The sequence below is a fragment of the Quercus suber genome, unplaced genomic scaffold, assembly GCF_002906115.3.
Source record: "Quercus suber isolate HL8 unplaced genomic scaffold, Cork oak 2.0 scaffold_465, whole genome shotgun sequence".
Lineage (NCBI taxonomy): Eukaryota > Viridiplantae > Streptophyta > Magnoliopsida > Fagales > Fagaceae > Quercus > Quercus suber.
This window is the reverse complement of record NW_027069916.1, coordinates 125,464-142,892: the sequence shown is the minus strand read 5'-3', so window position 1 is coordinate 142,892 and position 17,429 is coordinate 125,464. Positions and strand designations below refer to the sequence as shown.

Below are 17,429 nucleotides of genomic sequence, written 5' to 3'. Positions count from 1 at the left end.
AAAAAAGATAGCGACTTAAAAACACAAAACTTAATCACATCACCCCAAAGTAGAGTTCCAAATAATACAAAAATTCATCAACCTAAAGTAGAGATGCAAGAAAAATATAAAACAAATCCACCAAAAATGAAAAAAAAATGAGAGAGAGAGAGAGAGAGAGAGAGAGAGAGAGACAACATTTTGTGTGTAGAAATGAGAAAGAGAGAGAGAGAAATAACATTTTGTGTGTGGAAATGAGAAAGAAAGAGAGAGAGGGAAATAACATATTTTGTGTGAAAAAACTATGAATAGAATGGAAAAAAGAATTATAAATTTATAATAAGAGAAGGGGAATAAGAATAGCAAAAAATAAAGGAAGATAAATGGATAAAAGTAAAGTAATATTAAGGTAAATAGTAGTGGGGAGATAAAAAGGTAAAAATGAAGAGAAAAGTTAGAAAATGTATTACAATAAGTTTGGAAATTAATAAAAAAAAATTAAAAATAAGAATTAGAATATTGAAAATGAGTGAATGATGTGGCTCAACAAGAGTATAACAACAATAAATATTATGCTTCAACTTTTAAATATATAAATAAATATATAGATAGGAGATGATACATAAAACCTAGTTTCTATCCTCCTTGATATCCAAGGACCAAAAATTTTGGTTCATATTTTGGTAGTAAGATTGTATTAGTCTATTAGATTGATCAAATGTATTACATCTATTAAATCTTTAAATTCTTTTTATTTTTTTCCAAGGTAGTTTGTTAAGAATTAGAGGAACACAATTGGTTCAAGCCCAATCTAAAGTGGTGTGAAACAGTCAATTTGCCGATCAACTAGTGGGATAGTTTTTCTTGCAAGGGATTGGGTGGAGTGGCGGTTCGACCACCAAATCGAGTCCAATCGACCCATGAGCACCAAACTAGAAAGTCTCATGTTGAAATGGAGTCATTTTCGTCTAGGTAAAATGTTGTCAAGGACCATCAATGATTTCACACTTTTTTGAGAGAGAGAGAGAGAGAGAGAGAGAGAGAGAGACAACATTTTGTGTGTAGAAATGAGAAAGAGAGAGAGAGAAATAACATTTTGTGTGTGGAAATGAGAAAGAAAGAGAGAGAGGGAAATAACATATTTTGTGTGAAAAAACTATGAATAGAATGGAAAAAAGAATTATAAATTTATAATAAGAGAAGGGGAATAAGAATAGCAAAAAATAAAGGAAGATAAATGGATAAAAGTAAAGTAATATTAAGGTAAATAGTAGTGGGGAGATAAAAAGGTAAAAATGAAGAGAAAAGTTAGAAAATGTATTACAATAAGTTTGGAAATTAATAAAAAAAAATTAAAAATAAGAATTAGAATATTGAAAATGAGTGAATGATGTGGCTCAACAAGAGTATAACAACAATAAATATTATGCTTCAACTTTTAAATATATAAATAAATATATAGATAGGAGATGATACATAAAACCTAGTTTCTATCCTCCTTGATATCCAAGGACCAAAAATTTTGGTTCATATTTTGGTAGTAAGATTGTATTAGTCTATTAGATTGATCAAATGTATTACATCTATTAAATCTTTAAATTCTTTTTATTTTTTTCCAAGGTAGTTTGTTAAGAATTAGAGGAACACAATTGGTTCAAGCCCAATCTAAAGTGGTGTGAAACAGTCAATTTGCCGATCAACTAGTGGGATAGTTTTTCTTGCAAGGGATTGGGTGGAGTGGCGGTTCGACCACCAAATCGAGTCCAATCGACCCATGAGCACCAAACTAGAAAGTCTCATGTTGAAATGGAGTCATTTTCGTCTAGGTAAAATGTTGTCAAGGACCATCAATGATTTCACACTTTTTGAAATGGAATGCTCTCATGCTCTCTTTAGGGAGGAACAGGAAGAACTATTGCGTAGTAAGAAAAATGTTAAAGACGTAAGTCATGTGGGCTTCCAAGAAAGGCTGGTCTCAACTGCTTCTTCTCTGAGGAACGATGGAGGTGTATGGAACAGACCCACATCTTTCAAAGACAAGCTGGTCGGTGAAATTCCGGGTGCTTTAACTCAAGCTTTCAACTTTGGAAGCCTCATGGAAGACGATGCTGACTCTAATGAAGAGGTGGAAGCCTTGAGGGAAGGTTTGGTGGCTGTGAAATTCTCTAAGGAGCTTAAATAGAGGATGCGTAGTCCGTGGTACAAAGCTCTTATAGTTAAGGTTTATGGGTGGTCTATGGGATTAAATTTCTTACAAAATAGATTGCTATCTATGTGAAGGCCGGCTGGAAGATTGGACTATGTGGACTTAAGTCATGGATTCTTTCTTTCCTTGAGAGAAGATTATGAAGCTACGCTGAAAAGAGGACCTTGGTTTATTGGGGAGCACTTTTTATCAATAAGACCTTGGGAACCAAATTTTTTACTAGCGACGGCGAATGTTTCTTCAATAGCAGTGTGGATAAGGTTGAACGAACTTCCGATAGAGTATTATCATCCAGAGGCTTTGCTTCAAATAGGCAAAGCGATTGGTAATGTGTTAAGGGTGGACACACACACGGCCTTTGAATCTAGAGGTAGATTTGCCAGACTCTGCGTTCAGGTTGATGTTGAGAAGCCACTTGTTATGGCCATTTTGATAGGGAAACGTGAGCAGCCTGTGTGTTACGAGAGAATCCACAAGCTGTGCTACAGGTGTGGAAGAATAGGATATTGTAAGAAGCAATGTCCATATGTCATCCGTCAGCCATCGCCGCCGAGTAAGGAGGTTAACCAACCTGAGGGTGAGACCGAGATACAGGCATGCAATTTGCATGAACCTAACAATGCCAAGCAAAACGAGGGACCCACCTTGAACGTGCATGCTAGTGCGCAAGAGGATGTACCCGAGAGTACTTACGGACCTCGGGTAGTGGTTATGCGCAAGAAACAAGGGACAAAACAGCAAAGGCACGATGGGACCACAATGAACTTGGTGCATGGACAGCCATGCGCAGGGAAGGAGTTACGGCCATATATGCCTTCAGGACTAGCTGAAACGTGCAATAGGCCAAGTAAAGATATTAAAAGGAAGCTATCAGCTCAGAGAACTATTGATGGGCCTTAAGTGGCTAACACAATTTAGTTCCTTGTGAAGAAGGGCATGAAGTCAGCTACAGAACCCATCGAAGAAGGCCCAAGTACTTTGCAAATTGAAAAGATTCAGTTTAAGCCTGGGAAGGTTTTAAATTCCTTTAAGCCCAATGGTAGAGAGGCAATAAAAAAGCCCATTACGTCTAACCAACAAGCCTCAGTTAAGGGCAAGATGGGTATTGCCCGTAACAGAGCAACCCATTCTATTCGAGCTAGCACCGGTAAGGATGATAGTAAAGATGACTCGCCACTCTCTCTTAACGCACTGGGAAGCAACCCACACGATGATGAGCTAGGAAGTAAAGAGAAGCTCATGGATTCTCCCTCTCAGGTTCGCTTCTCAACCTATTCAAAAACTACTGTGGGCTTTCAATTCAGAGGTGGGTTTGGCAAAGATCAAGGTGTATACTGTAATGGAGAGGAGTGCGATGGAGGGCGCAGTGAAAAGTCCATGTTGGGGCTTGATGAGGGAAGGTGGAGGGGAAGAGATTTTTGGTGTGGGAGCCGTTGCCTCAGATGGGTCCAACGGAGTGCCTAATGATGGTAGTTTGGATCGGATGGAGTTTGACGGTGGAGGCGAAGGTACTTTCGGTTTGTGATAAAAGTCCTGTCATAGAGATTTTGATCATCATGAATATTTTAGTTTGGAATTGTAGGGGTGCTCTGAAGCCCTCTTTTCAGAGACATGTAAGGGAGTTGATTCGGTGCCACAATCCTGCAATTTTGATAGTGATGGAGACTAAAATTGGAGGTGAAAGGGCTAGGGAGGTTACAGATAGGCTACCTTTTGATGGTGCTATTCACACGGAGACCATTGGGTATGTGGGTGGCTTATGGATGCTGTGGAACTCTGACAAGGTGGAGATCACGACATTAGCCAACACTGAACAGGAGATTCATACCGTGGTTAAGGTACGAAACTCTAACTCTAGCTGGTTGTTTACTGCAATTTATGCTAGTCCTAGAACTGCAGAAAGACATGTTTTATGGAATAACTTAATTAAAGTTGCTGAGATGCATGATATGCCTTGGGTGTTAGCTGGTGATTTTAACGAACCCCTGTTGGAGGGTGATAAATTTGGGGGTAGGGCAGTTAGTGTCAGTAGATCTTTAGTTTTTAAGGAGTGTCTGGATAAGTGTAGTATAATAGACATTGGGTTTTCTGCTCTGCGCTTCACGTGGACTAATAAAAGAAATGTTCAAGATCTCATTCAAGAGAGGATTGATAGATACTTTGTTAACCCCAGCTGGTGCCTTTTGTATCTTGAAGCAAAAGTGGTTCACCTGACCAGGTGCCATTCAGACCACTACCTTGTGCTTTTGGAATTGCAACTGAGAATTGCTGTAAATAGGAAGAAACCCTTCAAGTTCCAAACTTGTTGGTTATCTGACCCAACATTTCCTAACATAGTCTCTCAAGCGTGGAGAAACCCCATGCTTGGGGATGCTATAGAATGTTTCACTAAAGAGGCAGAGAAGTGGAATAGAATGCAATTTGAAAATGTGTTTGCTAGGAAAAATAATATTATGGCTCGCTTGAATGGTATTCAGCGGGTTGTAGCGATTAGACCGTCAAACTTCCTCCTGAATCTTGAGAATGAGTTACTAAAAGAGCTTGATAATGTGCTGAACCAGGAGGAAAAAATATGGGCTTTAAAGTCTAGAGTTAACTGGATGATTCAAGGAGATCGAAATACTACCTTTTTTCATGTGTCTACCTTGGTTGGGAGGAAAAGGAATTAGATTGTGGCGATTAAAGATTCAGTAGGGGAGTGGCTGTATGAGGATGAGGCAATTAAAAATGTCATTAGGAGTGGTTTCAATGAAGTGTAGTCCTCCTCTCTCTCTAGTGCTTCTTGGTCTATCCCTTTTACCACTACATGGCAAGGCAGATTGTCAGATGAGGAAAGAGAGAGTATTAGTGAGAATGCGTCGGTGGAGGAGATTAAAAATGCCTTGTGGTCACTAAAGGCTTTTAAGGCGCCAGGTTCGGACGGCTTGCATGCGGGTTTTTTCCATAGATTCTGGCTAATTGTTGGCAACTCTGTGATCGAGTTGGTGAAGAAAGTTTTTGTTGAGAGGAAAGTTCCTGAGTTTTTGAATAGGACTTACATTGTCCTTATTCCAAAAATTCAAGGACCGGAGACGTTGGGCAACTATAGGCCTATTAGCTTATGCAATACAATCTATAAAGTGATTACAAAGATTATTGTTGCTAGGCTTAGGCCTTATTTGGAGAAGCTTATATCCCCTCTTCAAGCAGCCTTTGTTCCGGGGAGGAAAGGCATGGATAATGCAATCATAGTGCGGGAAATTGTACACACCCTGAGCAAAAAGAAAGGGAAAGTGGGGTATATGGCCATTAAAGTGGATTTAGAGAAAGCTTATGATAAGCTTGAGTGGAGCTTTATAAGAGGCATGCTTATTAGAGCCAACTTGCTTGCTGATTTGATTGATCTCATTATGAGCTGCATTTCTACTGTTTCAACCTCAATTTTGGTGAATGGAGAAGCTTTGGATCCCATTTATCCATCGAGCGGGATTAGGCAAGGAGACCCGCTCTCCCCGTACTTGTTTATAATGTGTATGGACTTCCTTGGGCAACTTATTCAAGAAAAATGCGAGACAAAAAGGTGGCAGCCTATCAAGGCTGCTCAAAGCGGGCTAGCTTTTTCGCATTTATTCTTTGCGGATGATTTAGTCTTATTTGGGAAGTCTGATGGGAGGGAATGTGCTGTTATTAGAGATGTTCTTGATGAATTTTGTAGCATGTCGGGGCAATCGGGGAGCATTACCAAATCAAGAGTGTATTTCTCTCCTAATGTGGATAGAGATACAAAAGAATCGTTATGTGATATTCTTGGGTTTGCATCCACGGCCTCTCTTGGTAAATATCTTGGTTTTCCCATCAAGCACCCGGGTACCAATTCTCAAGATTTTAATTTTATCCTGGATAGAGTTGAGCAAAAATTGGCGGGATGGAAAGCTAATATGCTCTCCTTGGCTGGCCGGGCTGTTTTGATTCAAGCTTCCTCATCATCAATTCCTTCTTACGTCATGCAAAGCACTTACTTGCCAGGTAGAATTTTGGATGGCATAGACCGGGTTAATAGAAACTTCTTGTGGGGGTCTTCGGAGACTACGAGGAAAATCCATTGGATTGGTTGGTAGAAAGTGACAAAACCGAAAGAAGAATGTGGGCTGAGGTTGCAAGAGGCGAAGGGTAGAAACACTGCTCTCCTTGCCATGTTGAATTGGAGGTTTCATACCAAAGATGATGCTTTGTGGGTGAGAGTGCTAAAAAGTAAATATTGCAGCAATAGGAGACTAAATGCCGTCAATATGGATAGACTGCCTTGTTCTTAGATTTGGAGAGCTATTAAAAAGGGAAGGGAAACTTTTAATGAGGGTAGCATGTGGGTGGTTCATAGAGGTAGCACACTTAACTTTTGGCTGGACAATTGGACATGTAAGGGTCCTATCTGCAGCCTCATTCATGGTCCTTTAACCCGTGATGCAAGCCAATGGAAGATTAAAGATGTGTTGATGAGTGGAGGTTGGGATTGGAATCGAATTCCCTTTGAGTTTACACCTGAAATTAAAGGGATTATCCAAGCCATTCCTATCTCCTTAGCAGATGGAGGAAGGGATAGGATAGGATGGAGCGGTAATGCTAGAGGTTGTTTTGATCTCAAGAGTGCCTATTCTCTTGCTAGAGAGGTGGATGAGGTGGGAATAATAGATGCTGGTTGGATTTGGAAATTAGAAACTCTCCCTAAAGTTAAGACCTTTTTATGGACATGTGTACAAATAGCATAGGGGTTAAAGATTGCCTTGCTAGAAGAGGATTTGTGGATGATAAAGAATGCCCTGTTTGCCATAGAGAACCGGAATCAATTTTGCATGCTTTTAGAGACTGTCCAAGGGTAAAGCATATTTGGAGTCAGCTGGGTGTAAAGGGGAATAGTAGTGATTTTTGGAGGAGTAATCTGCATGATTGGCTGCAAAACAATGGGAAAGTGAGCTGCAGTCCTATACAAGGTAAGCCGCTGTGGAGAATCATTTTTAACTTTGCTGTGTAGAGCATTTGGAAGAGCAGAAATTCTTTTGTTTTTAATAGGAAGAGCCCAAATCCGAACCTATATAGGGAGATTTATAACCAAGCTGCTGAGTTTATGTTTTGTGTAGCTTCACCTCGAAATCTAGTCCGTAAAATTAGCAAGAGAATCAGATGGGATAAACCGCCAATAGGATGGAAAAAGCTGAACACGGATGGATCGGTTATAGGGTCTATGGGACATGCCGGATGTGGAGGAGTAATAAGGGATGAGCATGGGAATTGGGTTGCCGGGTTCACAAGGCATGTAGGAGCTACAAATAGTTTTGCTGCTGAACTTTGGGAGCTTAGGGATGGTCTTTTACTGTGTAGTAGCTTGAATATTCCTTGTATTACTGTTGAGATAGATGCCAAAGTGATTGTGGATGTCCTTCAAAATTCTACCTATGTAAATCATATAATATCTCCTATTTTGAACGATTGCAAGCATTTGATGACTAGATTTCAGTAAGTTCAGTTAAAGCATTGCTACCGCCAGGCTAACCGATGTGCTGACATGATGGCTAGATTAGGGACTAAACAAGAAATAGAGTATAAGTTGTTTTCAAGTCCGCCTGTGGACTTAGCCAAGGTTTTGGAGGATGATTGTAATGGTGTTCCCTTCAGCAGACTATGTTCTGACTCAGATGTAATGTTTTGATTTTAATAAATTCGTCTTTTACCAAAAAGAAAAAAGAAAAAAGAAAAAAAAAAAAAAAGAAAGATAGACTTGTGAAAAGAAAATATTTATCGCATGCGTTGGACATATGCATTTACCCTCTCAATTGTAGGCCCCACAAGGCCCCAATCGTGTAAAACTCACATATGAGCAAGAAAATAGATGTATGAGCTCAGCTTGACAGTCAGCTGAACCAAGCAATAATTTATAGTAATAGCAATATCCGTATAAAAAAAACTATCAATCATTTACCTCAATCATTCCACGGCTCTCATACTTCTCATTTGCTTATATTGAGGAACAAATTAGATTTTCCAAACAAAAATACAATTTTTTCTAGTGCATGAATTTACACTCAGTTCTTCATGGGGTCTAAATGGATAAGTCATTACCTCACCATCTGTTCTTTTGTTAGAGAGCCCATCCCTTTCCTGGCCAATTCAGTCGGGTCTGTACCAACTCATAGGTCCATGAGTACAGCTCAATTTGGAAACTTTCAAAAAACAGGTTACTAGGAGATTTGATTCCCCCCACCCCACACCCCACCCAAAAAAAAAAAAAAAAAAAAAAAAAAAAAAACATTGCAATAAGAATATGGGACAAACATTCAACAGATAAATGTGTATCCAGTAACTGGGGACACAACAGTGAACGCCATAAATTGTGATGGAATTGATGTCAGATATAGACCTTGAGAATTACATCGGTGCTAACCTAGAATCCGGTAACAACTACAAATATGACCAGAAAAGGGAAGGTGATATAGGAACAACTTTATTTAAGTGCTCTACAAATTAGTCTCAAGGGAAGCTAGATTCAAGATGAACATTAGTGTCAACTGTATGAGCAATGACACTAAAACAAAAAACAAATTAAAAAGAAAAAGAAAAAAGAAACAATAAATATCTTTCAATGAGCTTAATTATAACTGCTACACTCACTGCCATTCAATTCTTCTATAGTATTCAGTCAATTCGACTCATGGTGATACATGAATGAAACCTCATGGGGCAGCATTCAGTCCACAGTACTCAAACACAGTAGGCTGGTAAGTATTACTATATGCACATTGAATCTGATAATTAGGACTTGGGTCTCACCAACCTGTGTACTGCTATGATCCGACAGGAGCAATGCCCTTAGTCTTAGCTGCAGCAGTTGCAGCAGCAGCTGCTGCAGCCGCTGCTGCAGCAGCAGATGCAGCTGGATTGGGTGTTGAAGGAGGCACTGGATTGGACTGTGAGGTACTCTGTGTTGTAATTATTTTCTGTGGTTGCTGTTGCTGCTGCGGAGAATCAACTTGGGCAAGCAGAGCCTTAATTTGGTTTCCTGAAAGAGTCTCATGCTCAAGCAACGCATTAGCAAGTGCATGAAGCTCCTTACTATGAGTGGTGAGAATGGTTTTTGCATTGTTGTAAGCCCTTTCCAAGAAGTACTTCACTTCCTTCTCAATAAGAAGCCTAGTTTCTGTGCTCATGCTCTTCCCATTGTCATCATAATTGTGAGTGACAACCCCTACTTCTTTGCTCATACCATACTTTGTAACCATTGCTCTTGCAAGAGCAGTTGCTTGCTGAAGGTCAGAAGATGCACCTGAAGTAACTTCATTTTCTCCAAAGATGAGTTCTTCTGCTACTCGCCCCCCCATACAAACATCAAGCCGGGCAAGCATCTGCTTGCGAGAGATGCTTGTCTCATCCTTGTCAGGCAATTGAGCAACCATGCCGAGAGACATCCCACGAGGAACTATTGTTGCCTTGTGAACTGGAAGAGCTCCATCAGTATGGACAGCCACAAGGGCATGGCCACCCTCATGGAAAGCGGTCAGCTTTCGTGATTCATCAGATATAACAGCAGACTTGCGTTCACTTCCCATCATAATCTTGTCCTTTGCATACTCCAGATCCTCCATGCTCACCGCTTTAGCACCATCCATGGCAGCCTTTAAGGCAGCAATGTTGATCAAGTGGCCAAATCAGCACCAGAGAATCCAGGAGTCCCTCTAGCAATAATCATCAAATCAACATCATCTGCCTTCAAAACCTGTAAAAAACAGAAATTGTACAGAAAAATTAGTGTTAAGACTTTTATTTTATTTATTATTATTTTTAAATAATTTCTTATAAAGAAAAGTTAGGTTTTGAATTGAATAATAGTTTAAGGTATCCACCAGCAAACATATATGCCTCTATATTGGCATCAACAAAGATTGAACACATACCCTTTTATATCATAGATCTGATAATATATGATGCATAGAACTTAGGTACAATTCCATAGGTGCAGTACATTAGGCTCCTCAATTGAATTCAAACATATTAACTATTTGAATTTAATTCTCCTTGGCAAAGATAATGCAACCATGCGTTTAGATTCAATTGGGGAATCTAAAGTGCTGCACCTAAGAAATTGTACCTAAGTTTTGCCCATATACGATGCTTGTTTTTTGATAGGTAGAGAGGGGGACGGGGAGGTGGGGTTCGAACCACTGACATGGGAACCCCACAAAGGATGCTATTACAGCCAGGCTATCACTTGAGCCCCACCTATATATGATAACATAGTGTGTTTTCTATAAGTAGGATAATTTACTATTCTTTTTTTTGTGGGTTAATATAATTATTATGTTATTACGGAAACTATCTTCTTGTAGTGACTGAAGATGATGGTCACAAACCTGCCAGGAAGATTTTTATTGGTCAAATTTTCTTCCAAGGTACTGCCTAGATATAAGTGGGTTACCCATTAGCATAAACATATAGTTTCTTTTCCTTCATTCTATTCAATCTGAAATCATAGTGTCTGCTACTTCCTTAATTGACATGTAGTTTTTAACTACTAGTTCTGTTGTTTTTGGTCTTTGGCTTTTCGTCTACCTTTTAAGGTTTCCCCAATTTGAATCAACTCACTCTTTTAAAGAGGTGCATTTGTTTGCTCTCCTTTGAACAAGACCAAACCATCTCAATTGACTTTCCCTCATCTTTCCATCAATAGGGTTACCCCCATCTTTAAGGGATTTCCTCATTTCAAATCTTATCTTTATGTGTATTTGCACTTATCTATCTTAACAATCACATTTATGAATTAAAGGGCCATTTGGTCATTACAAGAAAATTTACTAAACATGGTTCCTCACTCCTCCTATCTGCTGACATATGGGCAAATTGAAGCTCTAGACTTCTAAGGATAGAAGTTCTCATTCCTTCATTTCCTTTTGCTCCCACTCCAACTCCCTCTACTCAAAGAGATCATTGGTCAAGGTTTTCCATGCACACAGTCACAACAAAGACTTTATGAAAACAGCACAGTCAGTCACCACCATCCCAATCTTAGTCTTGCAGATACTGGAACTTAAGTTTCTTCAAGAGTGGGAAAAATAAATAAAAAAGAATACCTTTGACATGTGGGAATCCATAATCTGCCTTCGTCCTTCAACATCTGGATTAGGAACGACAATATGGCGATCAAACCGTCCAGGTCTCACCAATGCCTTGTCTAATGATTCGGGGAAATTGGTAGCAGCTATAACAATAATTCCTTCATTCTGTTTGAAGCCATCTAGCTCAACAAGCAACTGATTCAAAGTCATTTTCATGTACTGTTGGTCCTTTGGGTTACGGCTTCCTCCTATGGCGTCTATTTCATCAATGAATATTATACAAGGTGACCGCTTCTTTGCAGCTGCAAAAAGATCTCTCACCCTCCGGGCTCCAACACCAACAAACATCTCTTCAAACTCACTGCCACTGCATGAGAAGAAAGGTACCCCAGCTTCTCCAGCAATAGCTCTAGCTAACATTGTTTTGCCAGTTCCAGGTGGACCAACAAGCAAAACACCTTTTGGAAGCTTGCCACCTAGACGAGTGAAGCGCTGCAACAAGGGAAAGCCAATTAAAAGAAGAAGAAAAGTTAAAATCAACCTCTATATAATTAATTAGAAAAGTACATTGGGGATGGAAAGAAAGGAAATGAGATAATCAATCATGGGAAAATTTAACGCATTGACCATTGTGGATCAAGAATAAAAATCATGGACTAGAACAGAGTTTGGTTCCATGTCATTCAGCACATTTGATTCCAAGAAAACAACAGAATCACCTTATTGGAATAAGAGATGAAAAAGGAAGCAATTAAGAGCCATTTTGGTTGTGTTTTATGATGTTTTCAATGGTTTTTTTCCCCCTTAACTAGAAACAGAAAATGTTTATAGGAAGAACAATTTTGGTGTTCCTAAAAACAATCATTTTGAGTTACAGTTCAAAAAATTGAATACAAAGAACACCTACCTAAACAGAGAACTCAGGATTTTTTTTTTCCCTAACTTCTCAAAGACCATTTCCAAATAGTTTCAAAACCTTAAGACATATTCAAGTAAGCATGCAAAGGAACAATAACTATATCACATGGACTTGAATGCAAATTTAACACTGATTACACACCAAAAAATGAAACAGAAAAGCAATCAAATAATAAAGTAGGGAAGACATCAGTAAACAAAAAATGCTTTTATCTCTTCCTAAGTTGGAAAAGCCTGATGGTTAGATAATGAACAATATGCAGGTCCAACACATATATCATATCCATACTTACATGAAGTCTGTCTTAAACATATATACACCATATTTTAAAGTATTTATGTCACAAAAGAGGTGTGCAAAGGGAAGAGACATAAAACATGCATCCATATTTCAAAAATGCATTTACCTTAGGATCTCGAAGATAGTGAACAATTTCTTCGAGCTCTGACTTTGCCTCATCAACACCTTTTACATCATTGAATTTTGTGTTAGATTCCATGCTAGGTTGCACTTCTTCATGCAGACCAAGTCCTGAAAAGTGGAAACAAACATAGGAAAAGCTTTCCATAATATTCTCAACATATTTAAAACAAAATAATGGAGCACCTGAAGTATCAATACATAGTAATACCTTTACTAATTCCTCTATCCTCAATGAGTGCTCCTACACCAGATATCAGGAGAAAGGCAAGTGCAATAGTGCGAATTGTACGCCACAACTGCTCTTTGAAATGCCCTCCTTCTGAAGCTACCATATGAATAGGAGCACTTGCAGTACCAAGAACACCATCTTTAGTAGCTTTTCCCACATTCCTTAAAGCAGAAAGGCCACCAATACTTTCTTCTTCCCTTCCTGAGTTTACAATACCTGCAATTTTGAAGACACATTTTATCATCAGTTGAAAATGATAAGATTCAAATAGAGAGTGAGAGTGTTAAATAAACAGAACCCATAACAACTTATTGGCGATATAGAAGATAATCAATTTACAAACTATTTTAAAGATTCTCTAAAAGAGTGAACAACTTTCAAAACTCAAGCATCTAATATTTGAGTGAATGGAATGCACACCTCGGCTCCTATACCTACCTCTCTGCAATGTCTTGAGTAACTCGCTTTCATCCAGCCGGTCAACCTTGACTAATGCTTTAACATATTCTGAAAGAGCTGTAGAGTTAGAATGTAGTGATGGTTGACTTTCAAATAGTCTTATCACTGCTTCAGGATCATTTCGATGGTAAAGTTCTTTAAGATGAGCAACTTCACTAGCTTCATCTACATCACGTACTCTGCGAGCCAAACTGCCAACATAGCTTGATTGGAACCTCTCTTGAGTACGTAAAAGTCTATTCCCTGCACAAAAGGTAAACATCAAGATTAGATCAAGTACTTACTACATAACCAAAGAGAATACACTTGACTTGTATTAAAATTACATTATAACAACAACAACGACAAACAAAGCCTTAATCCCAAATTACACATACCTACACCACCTCCAAACTTATTGAAAGGTATGTAAGTCCTGACAAACAAATTCTTGAATTGTCCCAACTCCCTTTGATGCCGTGAAACCTGTAGCATAAAGAACATTAAGTTTAATAGACCAAGTGATACCAATGAGTTGTAACTTGTAACACAATACTGTTGAGAATTTCGAATTTCAAGGGATTGAGAATGGAAATCGTTTCAACCCATGTCCAACACATAAATGGAGATTTGAAAAAGTAAAAAAAAGAAAAGAAAAGAAAAGAAAAAAGGTCACCTTCATTTAGCTAATAGTGCAGAATTATATCAAAGTTCTCCTCACCCCATCACTTTTATCTCAATATTTTATATATATATATATATATTTATGGGTTGGATTCAAGTTACCCATAGTATAATTCTAAATAACGTTACACCACCCAATAACTTGTTATTGAATTTATACTTTGAAAATCTCACCGTTGGATTACATGTTCTATATGTTTTTATCATGCATGCCAATTTTTATACCAATCAGACGTTATTTACTTTTCATAAACACATATTTTATGCAATATTTTAAACTACAAAAACTTGAATTTAAACAATTGATTGATGACATGGCTATTGATTTTTGATCACCTTGAAATTTTGCAAATATGGAGAATATACAAAGACAATGTAATTCAACAGTTGATTTGTTGAAATTCGCATCAATTAAGTAATATTGCTTAGAGTTACACTTGGTTTAACTTGAACCCAACCCTATGTATAGATATATACTTCTTTTTTTTTTTTTTTTTGATAAATAACCCAACCCTCTATATATATATATATATATACACACACAATAGATGTGACAAAAGAGTACTTGTAAGATGCTAACCACACAGTGCCATTGCTTTGTAAAAAATAAGCAAGCTGAAAGTGAAATGAGAAATCTACTCAAGCACAAAACTAGCAACATAACTTAAAAGAATTCGAATAAAAACTGCTGCAACAAGCTCGTAACTCTTCATAAATGTAATTCAGAACACAACCATTAATTGTAAAGCCAAATAAACCATACCCAGAACACTGTAACTGGACAAAAAAAAAAAATACAAATAGTGCAATTTAACAGAAAGATGCCCACCCCAAAAAAGACTTCACCTTTGGAAATTTTGAACAAAACCCAGTTGTGATATCAGAGCCAAAAGGCCTTCCTTCTCTTCTTTCATCATATTTTATGATATATAACACTCAAAAATTCAATATTTTCTACATATTCCAAGCTATCAAAACAGACAATAGACCTCCTGAATCGATTCCCAGTGTATTTGGTTTATGTTCCATTGGTGCAATCACAAAAACGGTAATAGATCCACAAACATTAAATATTATATAAATATTAGACAAGTATCAACAACCCAATATTGAAATTAGGGTTTCCAAAATCCAGAAAAGAAAAAGGAATTTTATTTGATAATCCAACCCAAAACAAAAGGACTTACAAATATTTTAAAAAAATTAAAAATTTTGAGTGAAGATTCAACCAACCTGAGTGAGGAGGCTCCTCAAAGCCATATCTTATTCAGAGACCAAAAGGGTCTTACTAATTTTTTTTCTCTCTCTCTATATAAGGTTTCTCTGAGGTGTGTAATTTTTTCTGTTTGGTTAGAGAGAAAATGAGAATGAGACGAGAGAGAGAGAGAGGTATGAGGATTAATCGAACGATGTGGGAAGAGTGGAGACCGACCGTGTGATGCTGTTTTCTGAGTTCCAAATTGAAACATGTGTGCTGACAAATGTTGTGGGAGTTTGTGAAATGTCAATATTGCCCCTGGTGGCTATAAGGATTTGTAACATAATGTCTATGTTTTGACTTGGATTTGGACCCATTCCCATCAACCAATCATGCCCTTGCGTAGCCATGAAGCCTATATATTTTATAAGACCCAAAAAAAATCATCATCGATTCAAATGCTTTTAATGGATCTCCTTTTACTTGTTTAGGGCCAGGGCTTTTATGGGCTTCTTGAGTCTTGTTTATTTCCTACTTCCTTTTTTTGGTAAGGGTACTTAGAAATTGGAATTTTGCATGTACTTCTTTAAAAAAATTTGCATTTGGGTAAATTGTCCGGCCCAACTAGGGTTCAAGCCTCTGAAAACAAATATGACTCTATCTGGCCCAATTAACCTCTCTTTTTTCTTTCTTTTGGTGTGTGTATGTGTGGTGGTGGGGGTGGGGGGTGGAGGGTGAATGAGTAAGGAGAGTCTACCCTATGACATGAAGATTAACGAAGGGTAGGTGCCAATCGGGCTAGAACTTGACCCTATTTATAACTATGATATGATTTGACCATATGATTTTTTTTTGTAATGATTGTGTTTTATCATTAGGTCAAGGCATAAATAAAGTTAAATTTTTTTTGGTATAAGTAGGATCTATAACACTATCTTTATAATGATTGTGCTCATCATCAAGCAAAAGCATTAATAAAGTTTTTTTTTTTTTTTTAATTATAAGTGGGAATCTCAAACCTTGGTCTCTTATTTGACAAGAAATTTTATCAATTGAGTTAATTGATACACACTCAACCAAATTAACTTTTGCTTATCTCATTGATTTTTTTAGTTTATAAGTCATAACCCTTTATATATTTTAGATGAGCTTTGAAGCACCAACATAGGTTTGAAACAAAATTGTGACCAAGCCTAATGTTTAAGTCTGGTCCATCTTGTCAAGAAAGGTGATTCCAAATTAGAACCCACCAACACATCCTGGAGAGAATAGAACACACCTAAAGGCTATACTTGCTTGCATCCCAAACCTCACTCCAAAATAAACCTGAGATTGTCTTGTGTTTTATGTATGAAAAATGTTGGAGTAATTTTCTTATATGAAAATTACTAAACAAGACATTATTCACTTCTATAGAAAGAGTCTTTTCTCCTCTTACAATAAGTGTGGGCCTTTATATGGGACCTTCCGTGAGGTCCACACTCATGTGAGAAGAGGAAGGACTCCTTTCGTAGTAATGAATAATTTCATTATAAGAAACTATACATAAAATATGGATCTAGTAGTAGTCTACACAAGATGAATTACTTCTTGGAAAACTTTCTATATTTGACGAAATCTGTGAGTGGGGAGTGGGATCAATGTGTTGTGAACTTGTGATATTCTGTTTTATTGTAAGCTTAATAAGAAGAAGAAGGCAACTTTAGGCATCAAAATATCCAAGCTACAGTTTTTGGTCTCTCAAGCCCCTTGCCAGCGCAACCCATCCTCAAAGGTCCCTGGCTATGTCTCAGTGCCAGTATATAATTAACCATGTCCAAAGTTCGAGGTTACATATGAGTGTATGACCAATCCAGTAGGCCAACTATCTTGTCTTACCCAAGACTGAACTATCTATGTAATGTGCATGTTAGAATACTAGGTGCTATAGGTGTTTTACTTACTGTATTTTCTTTTATTCTAACTAAGTTTAGCCAATTCTAACTAGGTTAAGGGTATCGTTATACTGTTATACAGCTATTGACATACTTTTTTTTTTTTGATACAGCTATTGACATACTATTGTACAGCACTTTTCATAATTTTCTAATAGTTCAGAAGCTAGGGGCTTAATACTCTTGTTGTACCCAACAAAAACGTTTAATATCTTTGGGTTAAAATTTTCATTAGTTGTTCAATTGGAGCAAAGGAATAAATTTCAAACTTTTGAAATCCCTAATTTATAAGATTATTTAATTCTTGAGATGATCCTCCTTAGAAGTTTCACATTCAAC

At 37.6% G+C, this 17,429-nt stretch overlaps 1 protein-coding gene across 1 annotated transcript; it reads right to left on the bottom strand.

The window, feature by feature from the left end:
- Positions 1-8,534: 8,534 nt before the first annotated feature.
- Positions 8,535-15,433, bottom strand: LOC112016381 (ATP-dependent zinc metalloprotease FTSH 4, mitochondrial). Its single transcript, XM_024048942.2, is given in 8 exon segments — positions 8,535-9,854; positions 9,857-9,929; positions 11,281-11,757; positions 12,591-12,715; positions 12,816-13,052; positions 13,275-13,538; positions 13,673-13,760; positions 15,192-15,433. Coding segments are annotated over 8 exon segments (2,145 nt in total). The 5' UTR covers positions 15,219-15,433; the 3' UTR covers positions 8,535-9,000.
- Positions 15,434-17,429: the final 1,996 nt, after the last annotated feature.